The sequence below is a fragment of the Camelus bactrianus genome, chromosome 11 (genome assembly GCF_048773025.1).
Source record: "Camelus bactrianus isolate YW-2024 breed Bactrian camel chromosome 11, ASM4877302v1, whole genome shotgun sequence".
NCBI lineage: Eukaryota > Metazoa > Chordata > Mammalia > Artiodactyla > Camelidae > Camelus > Camelus bactrianus.
The window spans coordinates 54,227,829-54,243,681 of record NC_133549.1 but is presented as its reverse complement, the minus strand read 5'-3'; the positions used below and the strand labels follow the sequence as shown (position 1 = coordinate 54,243,681).

General features: G+C 35.5%; 1 protein-coding gene across 3 annotated transcripts in view; it reads left to right on the top strand.

Moving 5' to 3' along the window:
- The window catches only part of PCDH15 (protocadherin related 15), a 721,184-nt gene that overhangs the window by 365,688 nt on the left and 339,643 nt on the right, over positions 1 to 15,853 (top strand). For all 3 annotated transcript variants that reach the window (XM_074374029.1, XM_074374028.1, XM_074374030.1), the window contains exons 6-7: positions 7,668 to 7,787; positions 12,868 to 12,978. In XM_074374029.1, the coding sequence (XP_074230130.1) occupies positions 7,668 to 7,787; positions 12,868 to 12,978 (231 nt within the window). The remainder of the gene's footprint in view (positions 1 to 7,667; positions 7,788 to 12,867; positions 12,979 to 15,853) is intronic.

Below are 15,853 nucleotides of genomic sequence, written 5' to 3'. Positions count from 1 at the left end.
ATAAAAATGAAGTCCAGATTTAATACGCAGGTATAAAGCTATTTTATGTTAAAGGAAACATGAAAAACATGTGTAATTCCTTTCTTATTTTTCTCCCTATGATTTTAGTAAATCCCTGCAAGATAACATCCACTGAATGTAAATTCAAGAATGTGTATTATTTGCTACCAATTCTAAAAATTTTACAATAGACCTCAAGTAGACATTTGATTTGGATGAATGTTTAAATAAAACAAATATTATATTAATGAGTTAATATAAAACCACTCATAATGGTCATAGAAACAGTGGTTTGGCCCATAATACACTCTCAATAAATAATCATAGATTAAGAGATAATGCAATTTTATCATTGTGAGAAAAAGTTGAATTTCTTAACAATGTGTACCTGTTTACAAATTCAACACTCCATTTCATTTGTGGAGACTCCTTTGGTTCTTAAATATATCACTATTTCTAAAGCATATTTCCAAGGCAAGGATGACTGGGAAGAGAGATTAATGAAATTACTTTATCAGAAGAGGAAGTTAAAGGCTGAATTATAGCCAAAGCATGGATATCTTCTAATTTGGAAAGATTATTTTTAGGAAAGATAATCTTCAAACCATACATGTAATTGAGAAAACCTTGAAGATAAGTGCAGGGGCAAGAAGAAGACAGTAACTAATCATTTGCAAATGGGTCTATTTTTCAGGCCTGCATAAGTTAGAGTTCAGGAATTTACAGTATCTTGCATAGCTGACTATGGAAGAACTGTAGGCAGTCTTAAAAGGATCATGGAATATGACCAAACTGCTAAAAGACTGTGTGGCCCCTAGTGCAGTTACATCAGCAGTTTTCCCACAGAGGGCTACTCAGTGCCCATATAGACCATGGTGAGTTAGAGCCTGGGAGACTAACCTTTACCTCTGCAAAATCAAATTCTTAATTTTATTTGTTCACTGTTGAGAAACTGGATCAAGGATGTATTAGTCAAACAGAACTGAGAGATACATAGATGATAGATGATTGATTGATAGATAGACAGACAGATAGATAGCTAGATAGAATGGTAGATAGCAAAGGAGATTAATGATAAGGAATTGGATCACAAGATTATGGAGGTTGAGAGGTTCTGAGATCAGCAATTGTCAGGCTGGAGGCCTAGCTGATATAGTTCCAGCCCAAGACTAAAGTCTGAGAACCCGGAGAAGTGATTGTGTAAATTCCAATCTGAGTACAGGTCTGAAAGCAAGAGAAGGCAGATGTCCAAACTTGAAGATGGTCAGGCACGGGGAGTAAATTCTTCCTTACTCAGCCTTTTGTCCTATTCAGATCTTCAGTGGATTAGATGAGACCTACTTGTGTTTGGGAGGGCAACCTGCTTTACTCACTCTATCAATTCAAATGGTAATCTCATCCAGAAATATCCTTACAGACACACCAGGAATCTTCTTTAACCATGTTTCTGGGCACCTCATGGCCCAGTCAGCTTGACAGGTAAAATTAATAAACACAAGGATAAACACAAGGAGTATGGTTTTATGCTACAAAAATGTAAGAGAAAATCATAAAATTGAGGTCTCAATTAAACGTGGTGGGGAGGGCTCCAGTTTCACTAGCGGTGGTAGTTTGTACAGAATATTACCTTCTGTTGGGTGTTTGTTCTTAAAAGACTAGTTAGCACGAAATGGCTATGTAGTGCACAGTAAATCAGATTATGGTATTGGTAATTGAAAAAATGAACATGTGTTAGTCTAGTATAGACTTGTACAGAATCTTGCTCCACTGAAGTTAATGTTTCTGTTTTGATGATGTTATTAGTAGAAATAGAGCCCTCACCACCATTGTTATTGTTCTGTCATTAATCATTATTATATATTCATCATTGTGTAGTGAATCTTATTTCAGCTTACCTAATGCCCATGACACTTCAGATGTTCTATCTTTTCTTAGAGGGGAGGGGAAAACAAAACACTTGGATTCTTGATGAAGTATGTAGGAGAGTAAAATCCCATCAATTGCATTTTATATTTATTTATTTATTTGTTTGTTTATTTATTTATTTATTTTACAACAATGGATCATGTTGTGTTTTAAATCATCCCTTTGGGGTGCTTTTTCTTGAGGAGGTTTTCCAAACTGGTTAATATTATCGTCTGCATCAATCATTTCCCAGTTCAAGTGGTATTATTTCATTAGTTCTTACTATAAAAAAAAATCTTTTCTTCTGGACTCCAGTACATTTTCTTTCTTCTAGACTCCAGTACATTTCATTCCAGTGTATTTTAATCATTAAAGTCACTAAAGTCTATCAGAAGGCACTGGTTTAAAATATATGTGAAACACTATTTTAGATATTCAGAAATTATGTATTTTAGCATTTTATTTCTATCAGAAATAAAGATAAAGATCTTTATTTTTATGCAAATATATTATATCACCTGAGACTCTAAGAAATAGTCAACAGATACAAATGTCAGGAGATTATTGTTACCTATCAATACAAAGGCATTGATGCCAGTGAAATTATCCAATCAGCAAACATATACATTTAACACAATATTATGATTTGTGGAGTGCTTTCCAACATTCATCCTTCTCAATAGTTTCCTTAGAATGAACAGCATACTATTTCTTTGCTGAATATAAAGTTAGCCTGGAGTGACATCAGCATCATGGTAGTATAAGATGTCTCTTCTTTAACAAATAAAAATTAACTTTTAACAAATAAAAATTAACATTTAACAAATAAAAATTAGCATTTATTTATGAACAAAAGTACCTCTGTGGTAGTCGTGGGATCCAATACCATGACACCATATGCAAAGAGACCTGTAAGTTGTTGTGCCCACTTATGAATTGGATAATAGAGAGAAAGACCTCAGTTTGGAATGCAAACTAGCAGAAGCCATTTAACCAGCTGAACAGTGAACTGGCCCCAACTCCTCTGGGCCATGGTTTGACAAAACCTGGGTAATCCTAACTTGGGCAGATATCCGTGGATGAGAGAACTTTGTAAAAGTCCAGCTCTCTGAGGAGAGATTCCAGCTCTATGTTGAAGCAAAAAATAATGAAAGCTTGAATGCATTAGAAAGGGGAAGAGTAGTTTTCCCAATGCTGTCCCTCTCTCCAAAGTGACACAAAGTGGGGCTAAACTAGCCTGGTGGGACCTCTCCTACAGGGGAAAGGGAGATCAATGAGTGAGTACCTGGCTCCCCCAGTAGCAGCCAGGTTATTAAGGCATGACCTCCATGACTCTGGAGAGGGAGGAGACTGGGAAAGAGACCTATAAGAATATCAAAAGTTTGGTTCCTCCTAACTTTGCTCAGGACTCTAGCCAGAAGCCAGCACAGGCCACTTGGCTAACATCACACAAGGACCTCCTTATTGGCCTCCCCAACACCCCAAGTACTGAACTCACACCACTCCCCACTCTGGCCAACTCTCTGTACACAGTCCTAAGTGAGATGGTGAGAGCAAGTTTGTGTAAACAGTGAACATGCTCAGAAAATCAGGCCAGGGAGTGTGGGCAAAGGAGAAACCATAAATTTGACAGTAGCTTCACCTTCTGAAAAACAAAAGAGAAGTTTCCAGCAGCCAAACTCGTGAGTTGTTAAAACCAGAGAAAATAAACAAGCTTAAGAAATCGGCCACATAAAGGAGTAACAAGTGTGGAGCAGGTATATTCACACAAGATTGGAGAAAATCCCAGACGTAAGCAGAACCAATAAAAATATCTCCAACTTGAAAATTACAGTAGATTTGGGGAGGTATCTGCTACATCAAATGTGAAAGCAGCAATGCAAAACTCCAAGGAACATGAAGAAGCAAGAAAACATGCCATCACCAAAAGATATAATCCTATAGTAATGGAACACCAAAACTTGGAAATTGGTGATTTACCTGATAAAGAACTCAAAATAACTGTTTTGAGAAGACTAAATGAGCTACAAGAGAAGCACAAAAAGATAATTCAATGAAATCAAGAAAACAAGCCATAAACAAAATGAGGAATTTAACAAGGAGAGAGAAGTAATAAAGAAACAATTGAACAGAAATTCTGGAGCTGAATAATTCAAAGAATCAAATGAAAAATGGAGTACAGAGCCTTTACAGTAGAATAGACCAAACACATCAAATAAAGTGTTTTTAAACAAAAACACACATAAAACAAGGTTCTATATTGATTTGTTGATGAAAATGTTGTAATCAGACACTTGCAGGAACTGAATCCTATATCCCCTCAGCAATGTAATAACCCAGTATTCCCCTTAGGAGCAACAGTTCAGCATTTGTTAAGTCAGTGTTCGTGGTGACTTTTTAAAACAGAACTACCATGGATGATAAGAATCAATGGTATTTATATGAAACTGAGTACAATGCTTCTGTGGGGAAATAATGCAAGTAAGATTAGTAAGGAAAAAATTTATCTTATGAACATTATTCATAATTTTTAGGTTGGGTCACATAGCTATATTTCACAAGATAATCTGGCAGTTACCTGAGAACTGCTCACCTTTTCCATTCAGTCTAATTTCTCTTATGCATCTTGTTGAAATTTTGAATTTACTTGCTTTGATTTTCTTTAACTTTTGCAAGTGTACTTATCTATGCATTTTCCCAATAGTTGTATCAAATCACTTGTGGAAAAAGACAAAAATTAAGTAAGTGACATCCTCAGGCTGCTGCCCAAGCTGATAATCATCCTATGCATAGAATGCCCTTCAGAAAGCTAAATTTATATTTCTGAGACTTACTGAAATGTTAAAGGACACAGAACATGGCCATGTGTATGGCTGAGGTGCCCTGAAAACTGAATAATAATGTATCAGCAATGGACAACCTGGCTGGCATGTGAAGATTTTCAACCCCCACATAACATATAGAAGTTCAGAAAACACTAGGGTGCTACGTCTTCTGTAATGAGAATAAGTAATGGTGATATATGTGCATTTATATAATGTAATGTGTGTGTGTGTACATAGGTATGTATGCATTTTTGTTGGATATATATAAAGAAAAAGACTGAAATAGGATATTTGTTGGATATATATAAAGAAAAGGACTGAAATAGGTTGCAGAAATCTATTTTTCTTAAACCATTTTGCATGCTCCAACTCTCTTTTACTTGTTTGCATCTAGTATAGGCCATTTCATTGGAGCTTTTTAGTTTTGTCAGACCCTTCATATTAAAACAAAATGTAAGTAGAGGGTGGAGGTGAGCCTATAGCTCAGTGGTAGAGCACATGCTTAGCATATATGAGGTTCTGGGTTCAATCCCCATTACCTCCATTAAAAAAATTAATTGATAAAAAGAAAATAAACCTAATTACCTCCCCCTCCCCCTGCAAAATGCCTTATCCTCTCTTTTCTTAGCTACCTCTCTCATATTAGCTTCAAACATTCCAAATCCTAGCCTGTGTCCAAACCCAAATAGGTCCACCATCTGAGCAGTAGATCATGGATAAATGTGTGAAGCCCAATTACTGATCCATTTTGGCATTGCATTTTACAGATACATGTCTGTGTGTGGATGTTTGCTTATTTCCAGTAGTGGAAATGAATAGGAACCATCTGTGCTAAGATGTTGGCCTAAATGTGCAACTATGGAAGAGAGCAGAACTCACTAGTCTAAACAAATGCTAAACTAATAACCCGACATACTGCCTGAGTCCTTTGCTATCAACAACCAAACACCACATTTTCAAAGTTGGGGCAGAAATCTGTTTTCAAAAATTCTAGACATCTACTGCTCAAGTATTTTGTTTCCTTTTGTCTTTTGCTTGGTTTTAATTTTTTAATTCAGTTCTGTGGCACAGTTATTTACTTTGGCAACCATGATTTTTAAATACTCTGTTTTATTAGGTACCTGGAAACAAATCATTGGCATTCAATTTTAAATTTTCATAGTTCAGAAATCAAAGCACAACGACACAAGAATGGGTGAATGTTTATAACAGAGAATAATGTCTTTGGGGACAGGGATTACATTAAAAAATATTACAATGTTGATTTGGAAGCTTTTTAGTTAGCTAACATTTCCAATAGCATGTCCATGTCCATATATGTGCTATTTAAACCATATCCTCTCACTTTATCCTCAGTTCTCTTTGAGCTGCAGAAAGTCCAAGTTTGCCTCTCAAAGCTGGCTACCAGGAGGGCTGACTTTTACTTGCACTACTTTGTACTCACAGTTCCCCAAAGTGTGGACTCCACAAGTATAGTTTGAAAATCACTCCTTTAATCATAATTGTCTTCTTTTTCTAAATCAGAGGTTACAAACCGCTGTGGTTGCTGCGCCAATGGATTTATTTTGGGGGGCCCTGTTAAATTCATAGTTTAATTCTCTGAAATCTGCTGCCAATTTTTGAACTAAGAGATTTCTTATAAAATCAGAATACTAGACAATCTAGTCTCTCCTTATTTCATTATGGTGAGGATTTTCTGGGGCTGAGTCACAGCTGCCATTTTAGAGGGGCACGTGGTCCCCAGATGCCACCTTTCCCATGAGGCTTGCTTCACTCCTTTCCATTACCTGATGGATCCCTGCAGATATTTGGGTCTGTAGCCCTTGAGAATAGAAGTAAATGAGACAGCTCCTTGTTTTTTCCTCCCTGAAACTATTTCTCTATGGAGGGAATTCCATTTAAAAAACTAACAAAATGTATCTCAGAGCAAAATATTAAAAAGTTTATAGTTCTTTGTAGGGGAACAAAACTTATGTTTACTGACTAAATTTATTTATTCATTTTGACAGTGCAGTGATTAAGGAAGTAAAGTGTAAAACGTTAAGCATAGCAGAAAGGGCTCCAGATACCGATGTGGGGTGGGAAATGCTATGTCAGGAATGGTTTAGCAGAAGGCAATACCTAATTAAGTTGAAATGCAATGAATTAGAAGGATTCCAGCTAAAGCTTGAGGAAGTGGAGACTCTGGATGTAGGAATACATTGTGTGAAGACCTACAAGTAAGAGAAAACAACAGTAATTCTCTGATGGAGATCAGTAAGAAATAAAGCTAGATACTTAAGCCAAATGTAAAATCATGGTTTTTTAAAGGCTACACTGTGTTTTGTTGTTGTTTTAATCCAAAATGAAAAGATACGAACATCTCTCCAGTCTATCACATGATGGCTTTCTACTTAACCAGTTTTACAAGCTCTGAAGAAGACCCCAGCTTTCTCTCTCCTCTGGTAGACAGAGCATCCATCATCTTCAATCTTCAGTTCTCTTCCTCAAATTTGCCGCTTGCGTGTGATTACCAGCCTGGGTTTCATTGATCTCTCTGAAATGATTTTTGAATTTAAAATAAAGTAACTAATTTCTTCTTACAATTTAAATCCTAGCTTGTAGATAACTTAATGCATCAGGTTTTTTAATGCATTTTCTGCACTAGGACTAAGATGCTAATGGTCATAAATTGGTCCAAATGTGCTTCACCCTGAATCAGAGCCTTCTATTTCTTTACCCAAAGCAAGGACCACAATGTTAAAAATTTCAGACTTTATAGGAACTCCTACTATATAAGGTTGGCAAGTGTTCTTTGGAAATGTTTCAGGTCTGTGGTTGTGGACAGCTGCCTTGTTTTTCCTTTCTGTAATGAGTGGCTGAGTTTTGTGCTGGAACACTTCTGGTGTGCCATTGATCAAATGAGAATTGACAGTTTTTCTTTTGTTTTCTTTTCAGCTCACTCCAGTTGGCACCACAATATTTACGGGATTTTCAGGAGACAATGGAGCTACAGACATAGATGATGGCCCAAATGGACAGATAGAATATGTTATTCAGTACAACCCAGATGATCCGGTAAGTAAATATCTACTTGCAATGTGACTTCACTATAAGGAATAAAATTCACACTTATTTAAGGGGATATTTATTGTAGTATTCTATTACTCAGCTCCTGGAACCACATTAGTACTCATATTATATTAAAATTATCTCAAAATTACATTTAAAAATATTTATGCTATAGTTTTAAGAACTAGTTTTTGGTGGGCTTTGTAGGTAAAAATTTAAAATGTATTTGTAGGTATAATATGCCATTTTTGTTAAATTTCCATTATGCCTGTGGACTCCTAAACATTCTAAATAAATCATTGGACAAGCTATAGCCAATGTGATGCATCTGCTTTACGGAATTTGCAAGTTAAAACCATCACTGCCACATCTCCTCCAATGAAACCTAAGGTAGATAGAGGATAAAGCCTCTAGCAATAGGTTTTTTTGTTTTTTTGCATTGAACCATGGGGCTTCTACTTGGTGCTTTAGGCTGTGAAATTATTTCTTCCAATGATATATTATATATAACACCAATAAAATAAGAATTGTTTTCTTGAAGCTAGAGCTGGAAGTCCTGTCTACCATCTTTTTTTTTTGCTCTTTTCCCCAAGGCAGCTTCTCAGAACACCATGGGCTCCCCAAAGCATCACTTCTTAAGTTAGTTTTACAATTACTGTTTCTCTTTCATGTTCAATATTAAGAATATAAAGAGTGGAAAAGTAAATACTATGTCTTTGTTTCTAAATTATGTATTTCTTGTGAAAAGTTTTAAACAAACAAACAAAAGCTGTTGAGCTTGCAGACACTTAAGAACTCACAATAAACTCTACCAAATTTATTGTGAGAATTAAGTGAGCTATGAGTGCATTTTCTAATTTTATTCTCACACATCCGTTAGTTGTAGTTGTATCTCTGTTGCATAGGACAGAACCCAGCTCATCGGTGACGTGACTGGTCTGGTAACACATAGCCACTTCTGAGCTGGAGCGTCAGGACTCAATTGCAGGGTAGTGTGTGCTCCACTTTTCCGCTGTTGTGCGCTAATAAAATAGTTGTAGCACTTGTGTTAAATTTTCAAAAACATTGGAGAACAGAAGCAAACAAATAAAAAAAGACCCATGGGTATAGCAGGGTTAAGGGAAGATTTGGGGGGATTTTTTTTGTTTTTGTTTTTCCTCTAAAATATGAGCCTCCACATGTTTGTAGACAGAGATAATGAAACCAAGAGATGGAGAGATAATGAGAATGTGACAGAAAAGCACAGTGTGTATAAGAGGTTACACAGGCAGTGAAGTGGAAAAGATCAAAGAAACAGCAGAAGAGAAAAAGACCAGAGACACACTTTTCCCTTAAAAGTAGAAACAGGCAGCTGATCCTGCAGAATATTTCTAAACCATTTCTTGTCTTTACTATTTGGATTTTTAAAAGTTAATTGTATGTGTGTGTCATGCTTCTAGCTTGCATTTTATGAAGGTCATTTCCTAATCTTTACTCTTCAAGCTGTAAAAAAAGAAACTCGCAGCAAGTCTAGAACGGCCAGGCCAGGCAGGTATTGTAGGGAAGTATTTATTACACTGCATTAAGAAAAAAAAATCTATCCAAGATTGAGATATAGTGTGAGAAAAAAATGTATTATTACTTGGAGGATACCTTTTAGAAGTTTTGTGAGGCTGAAATGTCTTGTTAGCTGTGCAGTAATTCCTTCTGAGTTGCTTCCCCTTTTCAGGGATTTGTGGGCTTTGCATGAAATATAATATGTACCTTTTACTACCTACAGATTGAATAAACTAATCAGTCACATGCGGCTTCCAAACTGCAAAAAAAAAAGGAAATAAATGTATGTTAGCAAGGTACCACTGCTGTGGAATAAATTCTCTGAGCCTAGTCCTAATTCAATAAGGCAAAACAATAAGACCACGGCAGCACTTAACTTTAGGGTAAATTGGAAGAGAAAGCATTGCTCAACTCATATCCTTACAGAGAGAATCCATCTTTAGTCATCATAGAAGCTTAGTGGAAACCTCAATACCAGTTTCTTCTCTTGTAAGATCTACGGTAAAGAACAACCTGATGACTTTCATTCTGCTGCTGTTAAATCTCTAGAAATTCTGCCTACAATTAGTAGCATAATAATATTACTCTGCTTATTTCTTAATATCAAAACAAACTTGTGTGTATTCCAAACATACGTAACTGAACATGTGGCCACCTCTGGCTTTTGCAACCACAATTATAATTTCTTTAAAATTGGTCTCACACTGTATGATAAATGGTAAAAAGTGTAATCTGTTCTACTTAAAAATCTCAGGGTATTTTTTGTTTTGTTTTATTTTGTTTGTTTTCCATCTGATGCTACATTATTTGTTAGCAGCAATCCCAAATTAGTGACCTGGAGTTTCATTCTACTCACAGACATTTTTTTTGGACACCCATTATTTCAAATAATTTTTGAGCCAATACTTAAAAATAATGAAATGTCACATTCAAACTTAGTTTTCTCTTCTCTCTTAAAAGAAGTAGACATATGACAACCCTGGTACTGATTTCTGATAAGACAGCAATCAGCTAGAGTTGAATTAGTGTTTTCCCATTAGGAACAAACTTCTATCACTCAGACAGTATATGTATATCCACTTATACTCCCATTGCTTCACTTATTTACATTATCTAAGTCATCCTTATAGAAATTTATAAATGTAACTTCTACCTTACAATAGTACAGATTATTTTTTAATTAATTCTTCCCATCACTTTAGACACTGGCCTCCAAATGTTTCTGATAAGGAAAGTAAATGGAAATTTGAATCATGTTTCCCAGTACGTAATGGGCCACTTTTCTCTGACTGCTTTCAAGAGTTTTATTTTAATTTTGAACGTTTAGCAACTGGACCATGGCATGTCAATGTGTAGTTTCCTTTGTAATTATCTTGTTTAAGGGGATTTGCTGAACTTCTTTGATCTCTGAATTTGTATTTCATCAGCTAAGGAAATTATCAGACATTTTTGTTTGATATTTTCATGCCATTTCTCTGACTCTTCTCCCTGAGACTTTAATTACAGGCATGCTAGACATTTAAGTACAGGCTCTGTTCATGCTAGGTATCCACAGGTACAGGCTCTGTTCAAATATTTTCAGTATATTTTAATCACTTGATTGCAAACTGGGTGTTTTCTGTTGATCTGTCTTCAAAATTACTGTGTCCTCTGCCATCTCTGTTCTAACCTTAAACTTTTCCAAAGTACCAAAAAAAAAGCGTCTTTTTTATGTATTATTTTCTAAATTCCAGATCATATACTCTTCAGGTTTAAATTTTCCTTGTTTTTAAAGTATGTATTTTTTTTCCTCAGATTTCCCATATTTTCATCTATACTGAGCATATTGTTTTTAATCCCTCTGAGAACAGCATCATTATAACAGTTGCTTTAAAAATCCTGTCTGCCTGTCCTAATGTTGGTCTTCCACTGGCTTTCTCTCCTCCTGAAAAGGGATCACATTTTCTGGCTCATCATACATCAAATTGTTCTGGACTCTAACCTGGACATTGTGAATTTTACATTGTGGAGAGACTCCTGATGCTATTTGTTTGTTGGAGATTTGTTTGCTTGTTTGTTTGTTTTTAATTTTAGCAGAGAACTTGGTTGCACTCAAACTGAAAATTCTTTCTCTTGGGTGCAGTTCAAATCTCAATTCAGTATATATTTTTGAGGTGTATCAAAGTGCTTTCAGCTGCAAATAATAGAAAACTGAATTTAAAGTGACTTAGCCAACAAAGTCACACATCATCTCTCATAACAGGTTATTCGGAGAAGGGGTGATAATAGGATTTGTTAAGCAACTCAGAGACAACACAGATCCGGGCTCTTTCCATTTTCTGCTCTCCCATCTTCAGCATTCTATTTACTTCTAGATTAACTCTATCAGTAGTTCCAAGATGGCTGCTGAAAGTTCCAGGTTTTATATCCTTACAGAAGCATCTATAAGCAGAAAGGGAAACATATTTTTCTTGTCTCTCTTTTTTTTTACAATTAAGAAAAATTCTTCAAATTTTCTAGAATTAGATCTCACACACATTTCCAAAACAATCACTAGTAAGGAGTGAGGAATTTCCATGGTTGCATCAGATTTGTCAAAACCCATTCTACTTGGGTGCATAGCTTCACCTAAAGTACAGAGCCATCAGTTATGTGAACTCATTTGGAGTTCTGAGTCCAAAGATGAAGGTGGCTTTTTGATAAGGAACCCATCATATCTTCCATAAATACGCTAGAAATTGATACATGTCTCTGTAATTGTTGAATCTTTGAAAGTTAACAACCGATAACAACACACTGAGTTGTGTTTTATAGTATATATGGCAATTATTAACTCATTGTTGCCCCATAATTAACTTAGGTATTTAGATTAAGCCATTTTTATATTCCCTGGCATAGTTGGGAGTCCCACTGATAGATATAAGCAATCCTTAAATAGGCAAAAATTCAAGGGAAATGTCAAATGCCTGTTTTTAATTATAAATATCCTTCATGATACATTTTTTACATTTATATTTTAAAATGATACTTTTTAAATGATTATATCCAAGAAAGACCTGCAAAGCCAATTATATGAGCACAGAGTAAGTGATTTTAAAAAAATCTATCAATTGTGTACTCTGAGTGTATGTGTGTACCAGAGAGAGAGGGAGAGAAAGATGATGAGAGGGAGAGATTACAATTCTAGATATTAAAGGTTAATTTGCCTACATTCCCTGAATGAGCTTGAGATGGGGGGTTTGAGTCATTAAATCTCTCATTAAATCTCAGTTCCTAAGTAACTCTCCTAGCGTCAGCTGAGAGTGTACACACACACACACATCTATCTTTCTTTCTTCCTTCCTTCCTTCCTTCCCCTTATTCCGTTTTCCTCCTCCTGTCTCCTCTTTCTCCTCCTCCACCTCCCCCTCCTCATTTTTCTAAAATAATCTAATGTAGATTCAAGCTAAGTATTTCATTGGTGTCCACAATCACATCCACAACTGCAACTACACAAAACAATCAACAAAACAAAAAAACCCAATGCTAAAAGTAAAAATGATCTCAAATGTGTATCTTTACCTATTTTCAGACATCCAATGACACCTTTGAAATTCCCCTCATGTTGACTGGAAATGTAGTGCTAAGGAAGAGACTCAACTATGAAGATAAGACTCGCTACTTTGTCATCATCCAAGCTAACGTGAGTGTTCAGTTTCTCTTACTTTCCTCCCCAGAAGTTATGAAGCAAAGAACTCATCCAGAATGTATAAGGGCTCACTATAATTTGCAGCCTCAACAGGTTAGCCCTGTCCTCAGTATGATTTGTATATTATATTCTTCTAGATGGGGAATGGGGTGGAACTGAGACAAGGTAGGAAGATTATTTCCACTTACTGTATTCTTCATTCTTTGAATCACTCATACCCGCTATCCAATGATTTGTTTTTAGCTCTCACTGAAGTATTTTTCAAAGCATGATCCACCAAACAACTATAGCAGAATCACCTTGGGAGTGTATTAAAAATGCAGATTTCTAATTTCAGAGCGTAGAAGTGGAATACCTGCATTTTTTATTAGCCCCCCAGGGGACACCAAAGTAGACTAAAGGTAGTGAACTGTTGAATCATTTATTGAAGAATTTATCATTTATTGAATAGTTTCTCATTACTATAAGCTACTGTGAACATAACCCTCATAGGTGAACAGCAGTAACACAAAACCTGAAGAATAATTGGTTGCATAACATGGACATTTATTATTATTATTATTATTATTATTATTGCTGTTGTTTTAATAAAAATCCTTAGCTTTATGTGATTCAAAGATTCGTTTCACAGCTCAAGTATATCATCAAAGAAGCAGCTTCCTTCTATCCTTAAACTCTGTCCTTTGTTGAAACTTAGTTATTTTTCCAATGCTTTATCTGCCAGTGAATATCAGAGTCATAAGCATCATAACTGCAATTCAAGTCTGAGTTTAAGGGTGGGGTAAAATGAAAACTTTTTATGTTTGTTGATGCTGTCTCCTTTTATCTAAGAGGAAACTCTTTCCCAGAATTCTTTCCCACCCAACTTCCCCTTACTTACAGAACAGGAGCGGTCTATGGGCAATAGAGAAGAATGAGACAATCGTCTCTGGATGACAAGCAAGTATGGTTCATCTCCTGGGCCTTGGCACGTTGATGGCCTTAAAAAAAAAAAAAATTGTTACAAAGGAGGAGAACAGGACTAGCATTTTAGCAAAAATCTAACAGGGCTGGCAACAGATATTGTCTAACATTGAAAAAGTCCCATAGTAAGTGGCAGAGCCATTTTCTGATAAGGTAGTAACACTCTGAAGCCAACTTGTACCTTTAAATAACTCCTAAGCATTCTCATTTTATTTTTATAGCAGAACAGAAAGACATGAGGGAGTGGCAAAAGGAAAGTATCCTCCATCAGCTGTTCTGAACAAATTTATATGCAACAAGGTGTCACTAAGTAGCCATGTTTTGTTTTTCTTAGATATATTTCAACAGAAAGGGCATGCATGTGTACATATATACATATATATGTTTGCGAAGATATAGGTAGAAATCTGATTTTTGAAGCCAAATTTCTAGGATTTCATTCAAAATATTTGTTTTTGCTTCTTTTTTTTTTTCTTTTTCCAATTCAGTGTGGGTTGTCTTGGTGTTCAGTTGCACAGACTAGAGCAGAAACTGTGGATATAGGAAAAAGCAAAATCTATTAAAGACGTCCTCTCAGAATTCCTCAAAAACACTGAAATCTTTGTTTCTTCCTATGTAAGTGAAAATGTGAAAAAAGATACGGTTTTCCTTTCTGACTCAGAATCTTGAATAAAATTTACAGAGAAGTCAGATTGCTGTGGAATATATTTGAAAGCTAATATTTATTGCACTATTTAAAATGAGCATCAAAAAAGAAATGTATAATAAAAGAAATCATCTGAGTTGCTGTCTAACTTAAAATATTTATAAAGACATCTGTAACAATTTGAATCCAATTTGCTGGATTGCTTGTAACATGGGAAAGAGTGATACGTTTTTAGCATGTCAAGGGTAAAATTCTGACATAGAAGGATATACATGAACCCTTGAAAGGAAGGAAAGGAATTGATGAGACATTGAAAGAAGATTTGAGTTTATCTGTAATAGTAACTTTTATATAAATTTAAATGTGAGTGCAAAATATAGAAAGTTACAAGATTTTTGCTGTTTTTAAAACTTTTCAGATTATATCTTTTTAAAAGTTGTATAATATACCAAAATTAGGATGCATCACGATTTATTCAACTACACTTCAGGGTTTTTTGTTTGTTTTTGTTTTTTTGGCACAGAATTGATAGCTACTCTCATGACTCTCAAGAGAGGCAATGAGTCCAGTATAGTGGTAAAAGCATGAACTTTAGAACCATTATTCAAATCACAGTTTTGCCATTTCTTAGCTATATGACTCAGGACATACTCTGTATGTCAGTTTCCTAAGTAGTAAAATGAGGACATTAATGAAACATACCACATAGGGTTCTTGTGAGGATTGTTATTTGGTCCAGACTAGAGATTTTTCTTGATAGCAAATCAACAAAATTGCTGAATTTCTGATCTTGTTTTTCCTCTTCTGAGGCCAATTGTTGACTCGTCTAGCCAGTTTTTCTGAGTTATCATTTGGAAAAATATTCCTTTACACCAGGATAGAGGTTTGGCAGCTATTGGTTCCTTTAGAGGCTGCATTTCTTGTGGAAATGTCAGCAAGGTAATTTCCCTTAGTGTCCACAGAGTCAAGTTTAGAATGCCCCAGCATCTTAATCATAGCTGAAGTGGTACGTAAAAGTATTGCATCCAATAATTCCTGAATACAGGAACCATTTTAAATTTTATTTCCGCTGGAGGTAAAGAAGCCACACTGCTCCCACAGCATTCCCAAATCATGAGATTCTCTGCAAGCATATCTACTGTTAGTGTAAGTTTTGGCAGTTTTGCTTGTCTAAAATGCAAGCCTGTATAAAAGTGTATAATTCAGCCCACTGGGCTGAAGTAGCCATAGATAAGAACGTTGTCTCCACAACATTAAAAG